At 45.2% G+C, this 18,427-nt stretch overlaps 1 protein-coding gene and 1 pseudogene across 6 annotated transcripts; both read left to right on the top strand.

Moving 5' to 3' along the window:
* Window positions 1–44: 44 nt before the first annotated feature.
* On the top strand, window positions 45–2,058 carry LOC147648132 (sushi, nidogen and EGF-like domain-containing protein 1; annotated as a pseudogene).
* Window positions 892–16,945, top strand: LOC111941621 (IgGFc-binding protein-like). 6 transcript variants are annotated; one of them, XM_023944763.2, is made up of 14 exons: window positions 892–3,298; window positions 4,181–4,248; window positions 5,405–5,471; window positions 6,366–7,619; window positions 8,308–8,624; window positions 9,105–9,435; window positions 10,007–10,470; window positions 11,441–12,002; window positions 12,206–12,798; window positions 13,011–13,584; window positions 14,636–14,835; window positions 15,256–15,636; window positions 15,884–16,170; window positions 16,630–16,945. In XM_023944763.2, exons 3-14 carry the CDS (start codon window positions 5,411–5,413, stop codon window positions 16,685–16,687), a joined length of 5,082 nt encoding a protein of 1,693 aa, XP_023800531.2. In that variant the 5' UTR covers window positions 892–3,298; window positions 4,181–4,248; window positions 5,405–5,410; the 3' UTR covers window positions 16,688–16,945. The 6 variants fall into 6 exon arrangements, 3 of the variants coding, with proteins under 3 accessions (XP_023800531.2, XP_023800533.2, XP_023800532.2); XR_015280434.1 differs by lacking the exon at window positions 892–3,298 and adding an exon at window positions 16,309–16,340 and having other exon boundaries at window positions 4,117–4,248; window positions 14,636–14,840; window positions 15,260–15,636; XR_015280435.1 differs by lacking the exon at window positions 892–3,298 and adding an exon at window positions 16,288–16,340 and having other exon boundaries at window positions 4,146–4,248; window positions 14,636–14,840; window positions 15,260–15,636.
* The last annotated feature ends 1,482 nt before the right edge of the window (window positions 16,946–18,427 follow it).

Raw genomic sequence — 18,427 nt, 5'->3', positions numbered from 1 at the left:
TTTGGGGTCAGTTCCAAATCCTATTTTTCCTATAGGATTCCCTGCTCTATTCCTATGGGACACGCCAGGAGGATGAAACCAACCCCAAACATGACGATGGGACATCCGAGATCACCCCCTCTGTTCCCTTCACCTTCTAAGGGAAAACATACCAAACTGTGTTTGTAGGTCACCCCAAATTGCATAGTTTTCAGAAATTCCTCCATTTTTCCAAATTTTTGCTCCATTTCTACTTAATTTTTCACTCATGTATGTGGGTGTCTGTGTGTATGTGTGTGTATCCCCCCAGAATCAACCCTTCTTAAATTCATAGTGGGTTTTATCCTTGGGCATTGAAACATCTTCAGATGGGTGGGGAACTTGAGGGGCTGGTGGTATTGGGAGGGTTGAAGGAGCTTGGGAGGTTCTGAGGATGGTGGGTGATGGTGTGGTCCATGGTCATATGGCTGGTGGGTCTTGGGGCAGTTGGTTGTTTTTGGATCTTCCCATGTTGGGTAGATCTTGGGGTATGTGGGATCTTGGTGGGTGTTGTGGAACCACATGGGTGGTGGATTTTTTGAGGGTCCTTGAGGGGTGGGTCTTGGGGGGATTGGTGGGTCTTGGGAGGTTCCTGGGGGTGGTTGCTGTTAGGGGATTCTATGGATCTGATGTTTGGGGGTCCTGTGGGTGGTGTGTTCTTGGGAGGTTGAGGGATCTGGAGAGGTTCTTTGGGTGTTGTGGGATCCTGTGGGTGAAGGTTCCTGTGGATGGTGGGTCTTGGGGGAGTCCTGTGTGTGGTGGATTTTGGGGTGTTGATACATGTTGGGGGTCCCTGTGGATGGTGGTCCTTCTCAAGGACCCCACAACCCAAGTCAAGCTGTTGCAGCCACCTGCTCCTGGTGTCATCTCCAGGTGAATAACAATGGGGTAATCTCCTTCAATGAGCCCATCAAACGATACACCCCTGACCCCTTCCCTCTGGTGGATGGACACCCTTTCGTGGCTCCATCCTGGGCAGATGTGGACAATGTGTTGGGTGGGGACATCTTCTACTGCCAGACCACCGACCCGGTGCTGTTGGAGGACATCAGCCAGGACATCAGCCAGTACTTCCCCAAAAGCCCCTTCACCACCACCTGGGCCTTGGTGGCCACTTGGGACCCCATGGCCTACTATGGCTCCACCTCTGAAAAGGAGAGGTCCATGGTCCATGGGGCTTGAAGGTCACTCAAGTGCTCATTGTCACTTGTCAACAGACCTATCTTTGACCTCCTAAACCCATCCATTACCTTCATGACCCATTCTTGACCTCTGAGACCTTTCTCCATAGGACAACACGTTCCAGGCTGTGCTGACCACTGACTCCAAGATGTTTTATACCATCCTCAACTACTGGGACATCCAGTGAACCACAGGGGCAGCAAGTAATGGGGATGCTGAAACGGGACTTGGGGAGACCCCAGCACATGTAGGTGGGGAGGGTGAAGGAGGAGGGGGAGGTTGTCCCACTCCATGTCCTGAGGATGATGGTGATGAAGGTCAGGGATTGGCCCACCCATTTCCTGGGGATGATAATGATCGTAGTCATGATGAAGGTCCAGGATTGGCCCACAACATTTTTGGGGAGGTCAAGTTTTCCGGTCCCATCTTCTGGAGATGATGATGATGAAGGTTAGAGGTTGGCCCATCCCAGCTATTGGAGATCATAATGATGATAGTGGTGATGAAAGTGATGATGATGATGATGAAGAAGACAGGCTTCTTCTGGAGATGATTTTCATGATAGTGATGGTCATGGATTGGTTCATATCATTTCTGGGTGACACCAAATATGTTCACATCCTAAAACCCTTTTGGGGGCCAACTACCCCTTTGGGTGGGGTCAGCCCTTATAGATTCATCCCCCCAATTTTCCAGGCAGGATTCAATAGTGGTGATGACACCAACTTCTACAACATTCCCGGATCCCAAACCGATGCCATCATCAACATCACCACCACCTCCAATGTCAAGGTCCCGGGACGCTGGGTCTTTCAGGTGGATGATTTCCAGGTGACAGGTGTGGATCCTCCCCAGTAGAAAACAACTGCTGGTTGTAAGTAGGAGGAGAAAATTGGGAATTTTGAGGAAAAGTGGGAATTTGGGCACTAAATTCAGGAGTGAGGAGGGGAAAAGTGGGGATTTGGGGCAATAATTTGTGACTGTGGGAAGGCCACTGTGAATTTAGGGGAAGACCAAATTTGTTGGGGAAAATTAGGAATCTGGGCGGAAGAGTGGGAATGTTGGCTGGAATATTGAGAATTTAGGGGCAAATTGAAAGAAAACTGGGCATTTGGGGAACAATTGGAAGTTTGGTGGGGAAAGGGGTAGGTATTTTATGGGATAATATATGAGGAAGATTTTGATTTCTGAGGGGAATTTGGGGATTTTTTGAGGGTATTGGGGATTTGGGTGGGAAGTGTCTCTTCCTCTTGGACTGTTGATATGTCATCTAGGTGAATTGAGGGGAGTTCTGCAGAGGGAAATCACCACTGCCATTCTTATCACCAGTGAAGTCACTGTACAGGTCAAGATCATGCCAACCTCTTTTAGAGCAATAAAATTGCAGCTAAGACGTTGTAGTGTCCATGTCCTTGTCATTGTCATGGCACCCATGGTTATGTCATCACACTTACGTCACCATCATAATAATATACCCCTGACCCCTTCCCTTTGGTAGGGTGGATTACCCTCACTGTTCCCACAGTTGCAGAGGATCTGAGGGGGTTTGGGGTGAAATGTGACAGAATTAATCTAATTTTGCCTTTTTGGGTGTTAATTTCTGGGGTCTTGAACAGTATGAAGTCACGTGTCAGCCATGTGCACAAGAGACACAACCCACAACAGGCAGCTTAGCACACACCCCCACAATGTGGCACTTAAAATACACTTGGACATCACAAGACTCAAAAAATACAAGACACAACTTTACCCCTCTTAACCCTTGACTCCTACTCACAGAATCACAGGATCATTAAGGCTGGAGGAGAACTCCAAGATTCTCAAATCCAGCCTTTAACTGAACACTCCATGTCAAGCAGACCTCAGCACTGAGGGCCTTGTCCAGATATTTCTTGAACACTCCAGGGATGTGATTATACCACCTCCCTGAGCAGACCATTCCAATGCCCAATCATCATTTCTGTGAAGAAATTCCTCCTGATGTCCAGCCTGAATCTCCCTTGGCACAGCTTGAGACCATTTCCTCCTGTCCTGCTGCTGGTGGCCTGGGAGAAAAGATTCACTCCCACCTCAACAGAGGCAAAAACCTCTTTTCCAGGTAATTGTAGAAAGTGAAAAAGACACCCCTAATCATCATTTTCCCAAGACTGAGCACCCACCAGGCTCCCTCACCTGCTCCTGATTCTCCAGATCCTTCCTCAGCTCTGTTCCCTTCTCTGGACATCCTCCAGGCCCTCAATGTCTGTCTTGCCATGAGGGACCCAAAACTGCTCCCAGAATTTGAGGTGTGGCCTCAGCAGTGCCAGCACAGAGCATGGTCACTGCCCTGCTCCTGCTGCCACACCATTGTTGGGACAGCCCAGAGGCTATTTGCCTTCTTGGCCACCTGGAACAGCTGGCTCAGGTTTTGCTGCTGTCATGACTGCCCCCATAGCCTTTTATAATGAGTGGCTTCCCAACCACTGTGCCCCAGCTTGGAGCTGCAGGGGTTGTTGTGACCCAGGGACAGGATCTGGCACTTCCGCCCCAGTGCACGTCATGCCATTGGTCTGGTTGAGGAATTGATTCCATCAATTCTTCAACCCACAAAATGTTTTTTTTTTAAAAAAAAATCCCTCCTTCCCCTTCCCTTTTTGCCATTTTCCCTCTCTTTTTACCCCAACCAGACTCCCTATTTTCCAAAAAATATGCTATTTCTGCTCGCTCAACTCCTTGTCATTGTGGAATAATTTAAACCACATTGGGCAAAAAACCCTTGATATCTGGTAATTCCAAATTTTGACATCATTTTTAACAAAAAAATCGTTGTTTTTCTCTCTGTTTTCACCTTTTCTGGCCAAAAATTATCTCACATCATTGGGTGGGGTGGTCCCTGGGGGTGCCTAGATTAGTCATTTTCTTCCCCCTTTTTCTGCCAAAATTAAAAAATAATTGAGGGAGGAGCCAGATCTCCTGTCCTGGGATTGTGTTTTCTTCACAGATTTGGGGATAAAACGGAGCTCTTTGGGGATACAGAGCTAAGCTGGGATCAAACGTGGCCAAAGGCAGGTAAGGGCAAACATAGATCTAATAACTGATAGGTTTTTTTGGCAGGAAAGACTCTAAAGTGGGAAAATCCACCTGAAAACTCCTCAAGCCCTCTCCTCTCCCCCAATCCCTGACCCACACCCCCCCCCCCCCCGCCCCCCTCCCTGGCCCTGAGTTCAGTCCTGGGAGCAGTGGGATTGGAAGCTTTGTGAAGGGATTTGGGAAAGAAAAAGGCAGGATAGAGTGATGGAAGAGAACAAGAGGGGGAAAAGGAAGGAAAAGAAGAAGGGAGAAGAAAAGGGGAAAAGAAGGAGGAAAGGAAAAAGGGGGAGGAAAGGGAAATTTGGGAAAAAAGAGAGGAAAAGAAAAAACAATGGGAAAATGTGGGGTAAGGGGAAAAAGGCAAAAAAGAAAATAGAAAAAGGGGGAGGAAAGGAAAACTAGGGAAAAAAGGGAGAAAAACAGGGGAAAATGTGGGAAAGGGGGAAAAACAGAAAAGGGAAAAGAGTGAGGCAAGAGAAAAAGGGGTAGGAAAAAGAAACCAAGGAGAAAGAAGAAAATACAAATTAAAGAAGTGGAGAAAGAAAAGGAAAAAGGGGGAGGAAAGGATAAAAGGGCAAGAAAATGAAGTAAGTGGAGAAGTAAAAAAATGGGAAAGGGGATAGAAAAGGGAAAAAACATGAAGAAATGGAAAAGCCAAAAGGGGATAAGAAAAATGGGATTTGGGGAAAAGAGGAGAAAATTGAATAAAGAAGCAAAAGAAAGAATGGGGAAAATAAGGATAAAAGAGGAAATCACAAAAAATTAAGAAGAGGAAAAAGTAAATGGGAGGAAAAGAGGAAAGAAGAAAAGAGGAAAAGAGAAAAGAGATTCTAAGTACCTGGTATGGTGGGGGAAGGCGTGTGGAAAGGCCCCCCAAAATCCAATTTTGACTCCAGGTACAATAAAATTCAAATTTTTGAGTAAATGCAATTAATACAGAGAAATTGTGGGTAGCTTGAATGAGAAGAACAGATTTTGGGGACAAATTCAATACAACACTGATTTTTGGGATGAGTACAAAGCTGAAACACACAGATTTTGAGTTTTATGTCAAGAAATGATGAATTTTGGGAAAATTCTAGTGAGATTTCAAAAAATATGAGAATCTGAGTGTTTTTTTACCTTTTGCACCCAGAACATCATGGATAGCAGCTCGGAAAAAGCATACGTGCTGAAATGGTTCTGGATTGTTATGTTCTCAGGTAAGTTGAAACCAGGTGAGAAAATGCCCCAAAAGCTGTAAAATTCCCCTGAAATAATGAATTTCCTCAAAATAAGGGTTTTACTGCCCACAGGAAGGATTTCCCAGCTCAAAAGCTTGATCTTTTGCCCAGGGAATTAATTGGGTTTTCATCAAATTCATGATTGTTCAAATGGTTTGTTTCTGTGAATGATGATCCAACAGATTAATCTAATTCATTAAATATTTGTTCAGAGTTTACTCTTCAAACTGAAGTTCACACTTACTTCTTTCTCCAGCTGGAGAATGAGTCTATGAAAAATTAATCAAATCAATGATCAAATTAACACTCCATTTAATCAGATCTAACAAATTAATAGTTCATAAAATCAATCAAGTCAATCAAATCTGTGATCCATTAAAGCTATAATCCATCAGATCAGTGTTAATTTACATTTTTTCTCCAAAATAATATCCCATCAAATTAAATCCATAGTCCATAAACTCAATAAACTGTCAAATCAAAATCAATGACCCATGAAATTAACACTTCATCAAATCAACAGTCTGCCCAATAAAAAGTTCATCAGTTTATTTATCCATTTACTCAAAAGTCCAATGGTTCAATAATCTATTGAATCAATAATCCATTAAATCAATGATCCACCAGATTAATAGTCTAGTAAATGAAATAAAAGGTCTATCAGATTGAAAGTCCATCAAGCCAATAATTTATCTAATTACTAACCCATTAAATTAATAATTCCTTAATCAATAATCCACCAAACTGATCAAGTTATCAAATCAATAATCTAGCAATCAGTGGTCCATGAAATCATCTGTCCATCAAACCAATCAAATCTTCATCAAATCAATAATCCATTAAATTACCCATCCCTCTTCTTCCTCCCCCCAGATCTCCTCTATGCTCCCAGCATCACCTCTGAGATGTCACCACCTCACCTGGGTGATGAGTTCCTGGTGGCCTTCCTACAGAATGGTGACCAGCGCACCCTTCGCAGCGATTTCCGCCTCCTCCTCCTCACTGGCCCTTCCCCGTCCACCACTGCCACCATCTCCATGAAGAGACCGGGATTACGGATGACGGTGCAGGCAGCTGCCAACCAACCAGTCCTGGTGAAGATCCCACCCCAAGCTGAGATGGTGGGAAGCCAAATTTTTGAAAACGCTGTGGTGGTGAAGACCACTGCTGCCGTCACTGCAGTAATGGTCAATGACAAACCCATGGCAGCTGACTCTGCTGTTATTATTCCGGTCCACAGGTGGGGGACAGAATATCTCGTGGTCACTCCCAACCCTGGCCCCACCCACAATGCCCAATTTGTGGTGGCCGCTTGGGATCAACCCACCACAGTCAACATTCACCTCAATGCCGATGTCATCTTTCGTGGACAACGGCACCGACGTGGCTCCACTCTTACCATCCCGCTGGAGCCATTCCAAGCAGCACAGATCCAGAGTGTAGCTGATCTTTCTGGAACACGGGTAGTGGCACAGAGACCGGTGGCTGTTTTCAGCGGTCACACTTGCGTGGGCAGGCTGAGCCGCTGTGATCATGTGGTGGAACAGCTCCACCCTATTGCCCAGTGGGGAAAATCCTTCCTTGTGCCACCTGTGCCCTTCCAAGGACAATCCAACCTCATCTACCTCACTGCTGCCCAACCAACACGTGTCACAGGTCATGGTGAAGTCACCGAGACTACACGAGAGATACAACCCAACCACTCACTGCTCTATGGCACCCAATCTCCAAAGGGCATGTTCCTCACTTCTGAAGATGGTGTCCAGGTTTTTCTGTTGGGAAGTGGCAGAAACAGTGGTGCAGTGGCCTTTGAGCCGTTTTTTGTCAGCATCCCAGACATAACTAATTACTGCAACTCCTACAGCATTGTTGCGCTGGAGGGATACGACAACCGCATCCTGCTGGTAGCCAAGACGGCAGAAACTGCTGGAATACTGCTGAACCAGAGGCCATTAGGGAGTGTGGCGTGGGAGCCTATCCCCGGGACAGAATATTCATGGGTTGGGATAAATTTGGGAAGTGGATTTGGAATCCATCGTGTGGAGCATGAGACGGTGGCATTTGGGGTATGGAACATCGGGATGGGACAAGGGAAGCGCTATGGAACAGAGGGAGCTTGCGACAGTGGTGAGTGGAGGGGGACTTTGGTATCAATAAAGGATATAGAATTATATAGATATCAATAACAGATATTTATACTAATTACATTTAATTATATGTAATCATGCAAGTAACAAAGATCAATTAAATAAAAAACCAGCAATGCATAATATTGTATTATAATAATATAATATATATTATAATGGTAATATTTTAAAAATACAAACATATGGGAATAATATTGAAAAAATCTAAATGTAATATGATAAATGAATAAGAATCAATGGAGAAATACATAAATAATATATAAAAATCACTATCTATAAATATAAACATAATAAATTGTAAATATCTAAGTATTAGAGACAAATATATATGATATAACATGTTTATATTTATACATTATTTAGAATATTTTATTATTATATTTTTATATTATTAGTATATATTTTTATATAATTTTATATTATTATTATAAAATTATTATATTTTTAATAATTCTGTATTATGGAAATACATAAGCAATATGTGGATAAATAATTCATATCTAAACAGAGATAATGTATAGATATTTATAAATAAAACAGAAAAACTTAGGTGTAATTACAGATCAGATATGAAAGAATGCAAAACCTATAAGTAAATATATACTTAGACATATCAATAATATAATCAATTAATAGAATTTTATCCTCTGTCACTAATAAACTTGCAGACCCCTGCCGGCAGATGCAGTGCCGCTCCAAGGAGAGCTGTCACCTGGACAAGGGCTCACCCACCTGTCGCCATGACTACCTGGGCACCTGCACAGGCTCCCCATCCCTGCAGTACCACACCTTTGATGGGGCCTCTGTGTCCTCCCGTGGTGGCTGCAGATACACACTGGCCAGGTACTGTGGGGCAGACCCCACCCTGGAGCCCTTCACTGTGGAGGAGCAGCGGAGCCAGGATCACTCCCAGAAGCCATTGGCCAATGTCTACGTCTACAACTACAATATCTCCATCCATGCTGGTGAGGACAAGGCCATCCAGGTGAGTTTACCCAGGTGTCAGATACATTGTTCCCAATAAAACCCCATTTGTTCAAAGTGGATTAAAATTTCTGAGTGAGTTTGACCTCCCAAAAGAAAGGAAAAACACCAAAAAAAGTGTGAGAGAATAAATGATTGCAATATTGATGTTGGCCTTAAAAAATAAGTGGAACTGCCACACCAGTGGAATTTGGGGAAATATTTCCATTCCCAATCAGTTTTCCAAGTGGAATGTGTTGCTTTTTTTTCCAGCCCTAGTCTTCATATAAACAAGATTAGCTCAGAAGATGTAGAAAATTGTTCAGATTTTTGAGTTCTCTTGGTGTAAATCACTAGGAACTAGGGCAAAAATTCTGGTTTATAATGAAAACTGATTATTCACAAAATCATTTCTCCCTCTGTTTGTACCTATGTGGTTTTTGTGGGATTGGACACCACCTTCTGAGGTCTAACCCTCTTCCTCATCTTCCTGCCCCACAAGGTTAACCACAAGCCCACCAACCTTCCAGCCACCCTGGAAGAGGGAAAAGTCCAGATTTTCCAAAATGAGGGTCGGACCATCCTCCAGACAGCTTTTGGGCTGCAGGTGACCTATGATGAGGACCAGGTGATCATGGTGGCAGTGCCCAGCAGCTATTTTGGGGCCAGCTGTGGCCTCTGTGGTAACTTCAATGAGGATACAGATGATGAAGCCATGGTTCCCAATGGCATTCCTGGTGAAGGTGGCGAGGATTGGGCAGAAAGCTGGAGAGATTCCTCATGCCAGGAAGATTGTGGAGACCAGGAGACTGTACAGGGCATGGAAGGGTGTGGTGAGTTCATGTTGGGGTCTGTGAGGATGTGGGGAAGGGAGAAGAGGATCTATATAAGAACAGAGCTGTGGGTATTAGTCTAGAGCTGTAGGCATCAACACAACCAATGTGTCTTTCAACCCCAAAACATCCCATAATCCACCCATCCATCTAATTTGACTCCACGTGTCTGTAACACATGGAATTATACCAGAATTTTTGTGAAGGCCATCCCTTCTTGGAGTCTCATGGACTCCGCAACCTTTGTTGTAGGCATCAATAAAACCAGTGGGGATGGAATGACCTCAAAATCTACCTGATCTCACTCCAGCTGCCCAAAAACCAGGGAATCGCGCAGAGATTTTTTCCTGAGGGTTGTCCCTGTGGGTGTATCTTGAACTATAGATTGGTTTAGGTGTCAATGTAACCAACACCTCCATTACAGGGAAGGCTTGCATTGGTTGGTTCTCCCTAAAATAATGCTAAGCCCTCCTGATTTGACTTCAGGTGTCCACAACACATGGAATTCCACTGCGGCTATCCTGAGGACCACCCCTGTGTGATGTCTCACAGACTTTTATATCTCTTGTAGGCATCAAGGCAACAAACAGCCCCAGCACCACAGGCTCTGCTTGTTACCACAACAATCGCTCCTACAAGCTCCATGAGGAATTTTGGGAAGATGGGAGCTGCCGGAAGCAGTGCCGGTGTCAGGATTCAGGGATGGTGACTTGTAAGCCAGGGGGATGTAGATCCCATGAGAAGTGTGTCATAGTTAATGGCATCGCCAGGTGTACACCCAAGAAGCACTACACCTGCATTGGGACGGGTGACCCACACTACACCACCTTTGATGGCGTGAGGTTTGACTTTCAAGGCTCCTGCATCTACCAGTTTGCTGCTCTCTGCATCCCCAAGCCCACCCTGGTCCCCTTCAATGTCACTGTGGAAAACAACCACCGCGGCAGCCGTGCCGTGTCCTTCACCAAGACTGTCAACCTGGAGGTCTATGGGAGTGTCATCAGCATGAGCCAGGAGCACCCACGCAAAGTCAAGGTGGGGAACCCCTCAAGGAATCCCAAATTCCCTCAAAAAATTATTTTCATCCCCAGATTCCCTCTTATTCCCCTTTTTTACCATTTTAATTATCTTTGTCCCTCTGAAATCTTTCTTTTTCCCCCCAAAGTACCCTTTTTTTATGCCATACTCTCCATTTCCCCCCAGATGCCCCTTTTTGTCCTTCAAATCCCCTTTACCTCCCAAAATACTTTTTTTTCACCAAATATCCCTTTTTACCCTTGGACTCCACCCTTTTCCCCCAAATTGCTCTTAATTTCCTCTCAGTTTCCTCTTTTTCCACAAAGTTCCCCAGTTTGCCCTCAAAATTATTTTTTTCCTGCAAAATTCCCTTTTCACCAAAAAATTTCATCTTCTCCCCTAAAATGCCTCTTTGCAAATTCTCCTCTTTTTCTGTCCAAGTTCTCTTCTTTTCACTCAAATCCCCTTTCATCTCTCAAATACTACTTTTTCCCCCAAAATCACCTCTTTCCCCTAAAAATCCTATTTTCTCAATCCTCCTAGTTCCCCAAGTCATCTGTTTTCCATGAAATTCCATTTTCTTTCCCATGCTTTCCCCTTTTCCTAACAAATCCTCCTTTTCCTCTAAATCCAACTTTTTGTTGCAAATCTCCTCTTTTTCAGCCAAATTCCTATTTTTTCCTAATTTTTACCCCAAATTATAGTAAATATATAATATATTAAATTTAATTGAAATATAAAAATAATTCAAATAAAACCACAAAAGAAAGTAAATAGGAATAAAAAGCATAAAGGTAAAAATGAAAGCCAGTAAAAAGTCAATAAGAAGAAATAAATGTGAGAAGAAAAAACTGGATTAAAATATAAGATAAATTAAAACAAAATTATAATAGAAATAAAAATACAATAACAAAATAAAACTACCAAACTATGATCTCAAACCTCTTCCCTCCTGTCTCCACCTTTTGTCTTCCTCCCCTTTCCACAGGTGGATGGTGCCTTTGTGTCTCTTCCCTTCACCCACCCCCACTTTTCTGTGTTCTACCGTGGCGTCCATGGCTTTGTCACCACTGACTTCGGTGTCACTGTCACCTTTGACTGGTACAGCTACGCCCGTGTCATCCTCCCCACCACCTACTCTGGTGCTGTCTGTGGCCTCTGTGGCAATGCCAATGGTGACCCTGATGATGACCTTGTCACCCCTGCTGGCCACCGCTCCTCTGATGAGACCCAGCTGGGTGACAGCTGGAAAGTGGGGGACGTCCCTGGGTGCTCAACTGGTTGTGGCTCAGAGTGCCTGGTGTGTGATGCGGTGAAGGTGCAGCCGTACCGTGGAGACAGGTACTGTGGGGTGATCGCCCAAGCAGAGGGACCCTTCCGAGAGTGTCACCGTGTCATCAGCCCGGAGCCATTCCTACAGGACTGTGCTTTTGATGCCTGTCACTACAAGGGACACCGTGACACGGTGTGTCAGGGTGTCTCTGCCTACGTCACTGCCTGCCAGAGTCATGGGGTAGTTGTGGAGACATGGAGGACAGCAGAGTTCTGCGGTGAGTATGGGTGGGATGGGGGAAAACAGGACCCTCCCTCCCCTCTCCTCCTTTCCCTCCCTCCCTGACCCACCCTGTTTCTCTCCCTCTTTGTTCCCTCCCTTCATCCCTCCCTCCCTCTTTTCTTCCTTTCTTCCTTGAGGGACTCCTCTACACTTTGGATATTCCCCTCATTCCCTATCTGCTTCTTTTTTTTCCCCCAGCTCTTTCCTGCCCTCCTCACTCCCACTATGAGCTCTGTGGGAGCCCCTGCCAGCCCACCTGCCACACCCCCTCCATCCCCGCCTCCTGTCCTGCATCTCCTTGCTCCGAGGGCTGTTTCTGCGACACCGGGTATGTCCTCAGTGGGTCTGACTGTGTCCCCTACTCTGAGTGTGGCTGTGAGTACCTTGGTCGCTACTACCAGAAAGACACCGAGTTTTACCCCTCATGCCGGGAGCGCTGCCGCTGCAGCACCAACGGCACCGTGACCTGCCAGGAGGCATTCTGCAGTGCCCACGAGGAGTGCCGGCTGGAAGATGGGGTGTTGGGATGTCACCCCACTGGTTACGGCCGGTTGGTTGTGTCAGGAGACCCCCACTATGTCACCTTTGATGGACGCACCTTCAATATCCCGGGATCCTGCACATACATCCTTGCACAGGTGTGCAAGCCGGCACAACAGCTGGTCAACTTCACGGTGTTGGTGGACCATGAGGCAGGCAGTCATGGTGACCCAGTGCTGATGAAGAGCGTAGTGGTATCCATCCATGGGTACACCATCACCATGGAGCAGGGACGCAGGTGGGAGGTGATGGTAAGTCTGGAGACTCCCATAGAGATGTGGTGAAGAGGGTGGTGGTGTCCATCCATGGGTACAATGTGAATTGTGGAGAGGATCCAGTTCCCATTGTGATGCCCTGATTATAAGGAGGGTGGGTGTTTGCCCTCCACAGCTACACTGTGACTATGGAATGGGGCCTAGTGACTCTATTCCAAGCGTCACATGTCACCCTATCCCCATTCCAGGTGGACTTGGAGCGATATACCCTCCCACTGGTGACAGAGGATAAGAACCTCCGCATTGGTCAAGAGGGGAATAACATCATTCTCCACACTGCTGCAGGAATCCGCATCTTGTACAACACAGCCACCTTCCTCCTCATCACTGTCCCTGATGTCTACCGTGGCCGGCTGTGCGGCTTGGGTGGTGACTATGATGGGGACCCTAGTGATGACTTCCGGCTGCCCAGTGGGGCACTGGCGGGAACCACCCAGGAATTTGTCACCTCCTGGAAGGTTCCAGAGAAGGAAAGAGCATGCAGTGATGGCTGTGATGATGGCGTGTGCAGTAGGTGTGATGTTGCCAATGAAGCAACGTACAGCAGGAACGGATCCTGTGGAATCATCCGTGATGCAGAAGGGCCATTCCAGGGGTGTCACCCGCGTGTCAGCCCCATGGAGTATTTCGCCCATTGTGTCCATGACATCTGTGCTGCGAACGGGGCCCGCACCGCCCTGTGCCACGCGCTGCAGGCATACACTGCTGCTTGCCAAGCCGCTGGCGCTACGGTTGGAGTGTGGAGGACAAAGGAGTTCTGCCGTAAGTCAGAAAGAACTTTGCCACTCTTATCTTCAAAAGCTACATTTTCTCCAGGGGAAAAAAAAAAAAAAAAAAACCAACTAAAATTTTGGGAAAAACATTTCTCCAGTTTTGGAAAAATAGTTATGGAAAGGATTTCCCTCAGGTGGGGAAAATTTTGTCATTTTGAAAAATGTTGCCTCAAATTCTGAAAAAGTTTCCCTGCATTTCAAAAAAATCTCATTTTGCAAAAATTCCTTTGAGTTTTAGAGAATATACTCCAATATTAAAAAAACCCTTAAAATAATGAAAAGAAATCGAATTTAAAAAAATACTTATATTTAAAAAAGACTTGCAAAAAAGACTTTGCTGAGGTTTTAGAAACATTCCCTTCTGCTTTGAAAAAAACCCCCTTGCATTATGCAAAAATTCCTTTAAAATTTGGAAGTTCTCTCTCAATTTTGATTAAAACCCTTCAATTGTGAAAAAGGCCCCAAATCTGAAAAAAATTCCTCACAATTTTTAAAAATACGTTACTACTATTATTATTATTATTATTATTATTATTATTATTATTATTATTATTAACAATAATAATTAATTTAATTTATTATTGTTATTTTAATTATTATTATTAATATAAAATTCCCTCCAGTTTTGAACTTCTTTCCTATAATTTTGAAAAAAAAAAAATACCTTCAGTTTAGAAAAAAATATTTTGCAGAAAACCTTCCCATTTGGGGAAAACCTCAAATTTCCTGACGAGAAAAAACACAAAATTTTTGAAGAAACTACCCATTTAGGTAAAATCTTACTGAAAATATTTCATTAGGAAGAATAATGCCAGTTTGGAATGATGCCTTCAAATTCAAAAAAAAAAACAACCCAATTTTGATATGAAAAAAACCCAGTTTCGATGAAAATGCCCAAACTAAGGAAAAAAATCCCATTTTGAAAAAGACTGTCAGATTAAAAAAAACAACCTTTTTTCTGAAATTCTTCAAATTTTGGCCAAAATCCCACACAAGTTTGGAATTGTCCCAACAGTGGTGTTTTTTCCCTTTTTCCTCAGCCCTGTCCTGCCCCCCAAACAGCCACTATGAGCTCTGCACCCGTACCTGTGACCTCACCTGCGCTGCCCTTGTGGGCCCTGCCCGCTGCACCTGGGGGTGCTTTGAGGGGTGTCAGTGTGACGAGGGGTTTGTCTTCGATGGGGACACCTGTGTGTCACCTGAGCGCTGCGGTTGCCTCCACAGGGGACGCTACCTCAAGGTCAGGTGACAGGCAGGTGACACCTGAGGCTGAGGAGTGGTGGGGCTGGCTTTCTGGGAATTGGGTTGGGGGTTGAGCTTGCCCCATCTAGGAAGTTCCAGAGGGTTTGGGGGAAAAAAGGGACCACTAACAGCAAGAAGAACATTTGGTGGGGGAAAAAAAGGAAAATTAGCAAGGCAATAGCCAGGAAAAATGAATTATTAATTAATGATAAAAAAGGGACAGTTAATAGGGAAAAAAGGACAAATAACACAAAAAATTTGTTATTTGCAAGGAAAAAGTTCCCATTAACTGGTTGAGCTGCCCAAAGTTCCCCAAATCCACCTGAATTTCTCACTCTCTAGGATTTCCCCCTTGGAATTCAGCAAATTCCCCTACATTTGGGAGATTGTGCTTAACCTGTAAGATTTCTTGTTCCAGGCAGCTGAGACTGTCACCTTCAACAACTGTACTAAGGAATGCCACTGTCACCCATCACGGGGACTGGTGTGCAGGGACACACAATGTCCCCAGGACCACGTGTGTGTCACCCATGACGGAGCACAGGTGTGTGCCAGGAGGGATGGCCAATGCCGGGTCATGCCTGGAGCCACCTTGACCACCTTTGATGGTGTCACCGGGCCCCTGTTGGCCAGTGGCACCTACAAGATGTCAGCCCTCTGTGATGAGGAGGCACCAGACTGGTTCAAGGTGGTGATGGAGGTCAGTGACTGTCATGACATGAATGTCCCCGTGGCTGTGGCTGCCATCGTCTTTGTCCGTGAGGGTGTTATCAGCATCAACAGCAACATGGAGGTGTGGGTGAGTGGATCAGGTGTGGGGGTTTTGGGTGCTTTGGGTCAATCTAGAGGGATCTGGGAAAAAATCTCTCAAGATTTTGCCTGATAGTGAGCTACTTTGTCTCATATGGAGCAGTTTTGCCCAGTAATGAGCCATTTTTGCGAAAAAAAGAAGAGTGATTTTGGCTCTTTGGCCAAGCTAAAGCCTTTTGCCTAAGAACAAACTGGTTTTCTATCATGTTTTTTGTAATTCTCTGTAATTTTCCCAGGTCAACGGCCTCTTCACCCAGCCCCCCACCACCATCTCTGACTCCGTCTTTGTGGCTTCGTCCCCTGAGAATGTCACCGTCACCCACCGCTCTGGGATGTCCATCACCATCACCCGACATGGGGAGGCGACCATCACCGTGACCTCAGGCCTGACCTCCCGTCTCTGTGCCCCCTGTGGGAATTTCAACGGAAACCCCAGAGATGACCTGAAGCTTCCAGATGGACGTGATGCCCAGAGCATTGGAGAAGTAGTGGACATGTGGAAATCCCGGGATTTTGCTGGATGGTGAGTAATTCCTAATTTATTTACCTCAAAATCCAAGAAAAATGTTTTCCCACTCAGAAATTTGGTAGTAATGTCAGTGGGAGAGGGACTGGGCAGATCCTGGAAGGAATTTTCCAGTTTCTTTGGTTTCATCCGCAGCGACTGAGGCAGATCCTGTGGGAACCATCCAGGTAAGAGACTGCTTTGGCAAAAAATGAGCCATCTTGCATTTTAAGGGGCCTTTTTCTGCCCAATAATGAGATATTTTTCCCAATGGGCCATTTTGCATAGTAAATATAATTTTTCCCCAAAAAGTAGCCACCTTCCCCCAAATCAGGCCATTATGTATAAAGCTGAGCCACTTTTGCGTAAAAATGACCCATTATTTGCACATTAATAATCTGTTTTCCATAATACTTCCCCATTTTTGCCAAAACAGACCCATTTCTGTCCGAAATGATGTACTTCTTTCTCTTCCAGCCACATCTCCCACCAGAGCCGTCAGGAAGTTGATGCTCCTATCTATCCCATCCCATAAGTGAATCCACCTCAAATCTCTCCAAATTTAGGAAAATTCTGTATTTTTCCTCAAATCCATGACATTTTCCTGAATTTTTCTCAAATGGATTAACTCTGTGTGGACCCTAATGCCCTGATCTCCCATCCACCCGCTGGAAGCCAGAAATATATAAAATTCAGGCCAAAAAGATCCAAATCCCAATGTTTTTCCCATATAAAAATGATATTGCCAAGGGCTGGTTTTGATACAACAGTCAATAAATGCTTCTTAAGCTTTCTTGGGGTATGAATTTGAGGTTTATTTGCTAAGTTTTATTATTAAAGTTAAGTATTTATTATTAAAGGTAAGTATTATTTTATTTGCTGAGGTTTATTTTGCTAAGAAAACTGGAGGGTCATCATCCCAGTGGGTAGGTATAGTTTACCCCTAAATGTTGGTCAACCTTGACCTCAATGTGTGGGGCACCGAGACCCTTATGTGGGGCACTGCAGCCCCAAAGTATGTGGCATTCAGACCCCAAAGTCCAGAACACTGCGACCCCTAAATTTGTAGCACGATGGCCCCCAAGTGTGGCGCATGACAACCACAAGTGTGGGGCATTTTGACCGCAAATTGTGGGACCATGTGACCTAAAAGTGTGTCTGTGACCCCTAAGTGTGGTATGTTTAACCCCAAAGTGTGGTGCAATGTGACTTCAAAGAGTGGGGCACTATGATCCCAAATTGTGGCAATTTGGTAAGTCCAAACTGGGGTACCGTGACCCATAAGTCTGGGGCAAAGTGATGTGTGGATCATTGTGACCCAATGTCACAATGCCCCAATCAAAATTGCCCCACAAGTGTGGGGCAATATGATCCCCAAGTGTGAAGTGTTTTTACCCCAAAATGTGGGGCATTATGACCCCAAAGTGTGAGGCACTGTGACCCCCAGGTTTGAGACATTGAGATCCCAATATGTGAGTCACTGTGACCCCAAAGAGTGGCCCACTGAGACCCCAAAATGTGTCACACTGTGACCCCCCCCAGAATGTGAGGTGTGTTGACAGCAGAGTGTGGGACAATGTGAGCCAAGAGCGTATGGCGCTGCAGCCCCTAAGGGTGGGGCACTGTTAATCCAAGGGCACTGTGATCCTGAAGTAACGGGGCATTCTGACCCCAAAATGTGTGGTGTTTCACCTCAAAAGCGTCAGACACTGTAGCCTTTAAGACTGTGGCATTGTGACCTCCAAGTGAGGGACATTGCAACCCCAAAGACTAGGGCAATGTGACCCCCAAGTGTAGAGCACTTTGACCTAAGAGTGTGGGACACCATGACCCCAAAATGTGGGACAATGTGACAAACAACTGTGGGGTGCTGTTACCCATAAATATGAGGCACTGTGAACCCCATGTGTGAGCCAATTTAAACCCAAACTGTAGGATATAACCCCTATATGTGGTGCATTTTTGGCCCCCAATTTTGGGATGTTTTGACCCCAAAAGGGGGGAAGTGTGACCCCAAAGTTTAGGACAACAAGACCCAAACACATGTGGCAATATGACCCCCAATTTTGAGGTGTTGTAACCCCAGATTTCAGGGCATTGTAACCACAGTATTTGGGGCCCCACAAACTGAGCCCCTCCATGATGAATTGCTCCTCTCTTCCTGCCCACCTCTTTTTCTCTGTTACTGCCCCATTCTCACTTGGATTCTTTACCACCCAGACTGTGGGGTGAGGACTCCAAATTCCTTCTCATTTATCTCCATGGGAGCAGGATA

Source organism: Cyanistes caeruleus, chromosome Z (genome assembly GCF_971803275.1).
Source record: "Cyanistes caeruleus chromosome Z, bCyaCae1.hap1.1, whole genome shotgun sequence".
In the NCBI taxonomy this organism is placed as follows: domain Eukaryota; kingdom Metazoa; phylum Chordata; class Aves; order Passeriformes; family Paridae; genus Cyanistes; species Cyanistes caeruleus.
The sequence above is the reverse complement of the archived record's forward strand: the minus strand, read 5'-3'. Positions and strand labels throughout refer to the sequence as shown.

Coding starts and splice junctions, on each gene's coding strand:
- LOC111941621 (XM_023944763.2), top strand. CDS start 5,411: ATGGATAGCAGCTCGGAAAAAGCATACGTGCTGAAATGGTTCTGGATT. Junction 14,836..15,255: donor ACAGGGGACGCTACCTCAAG/GTCAGGTGACAG, acceptor TTCTTGTTCCAG/GCAGCTGAGACTGTCACCTT. Junction 16,171..16,629: donor TCCCGGGATTTTGCTGGATG/GTGAGTAATTCC, acceptor TTTCTCTTCCAG/CCACATCTCCCACCAGAGCC.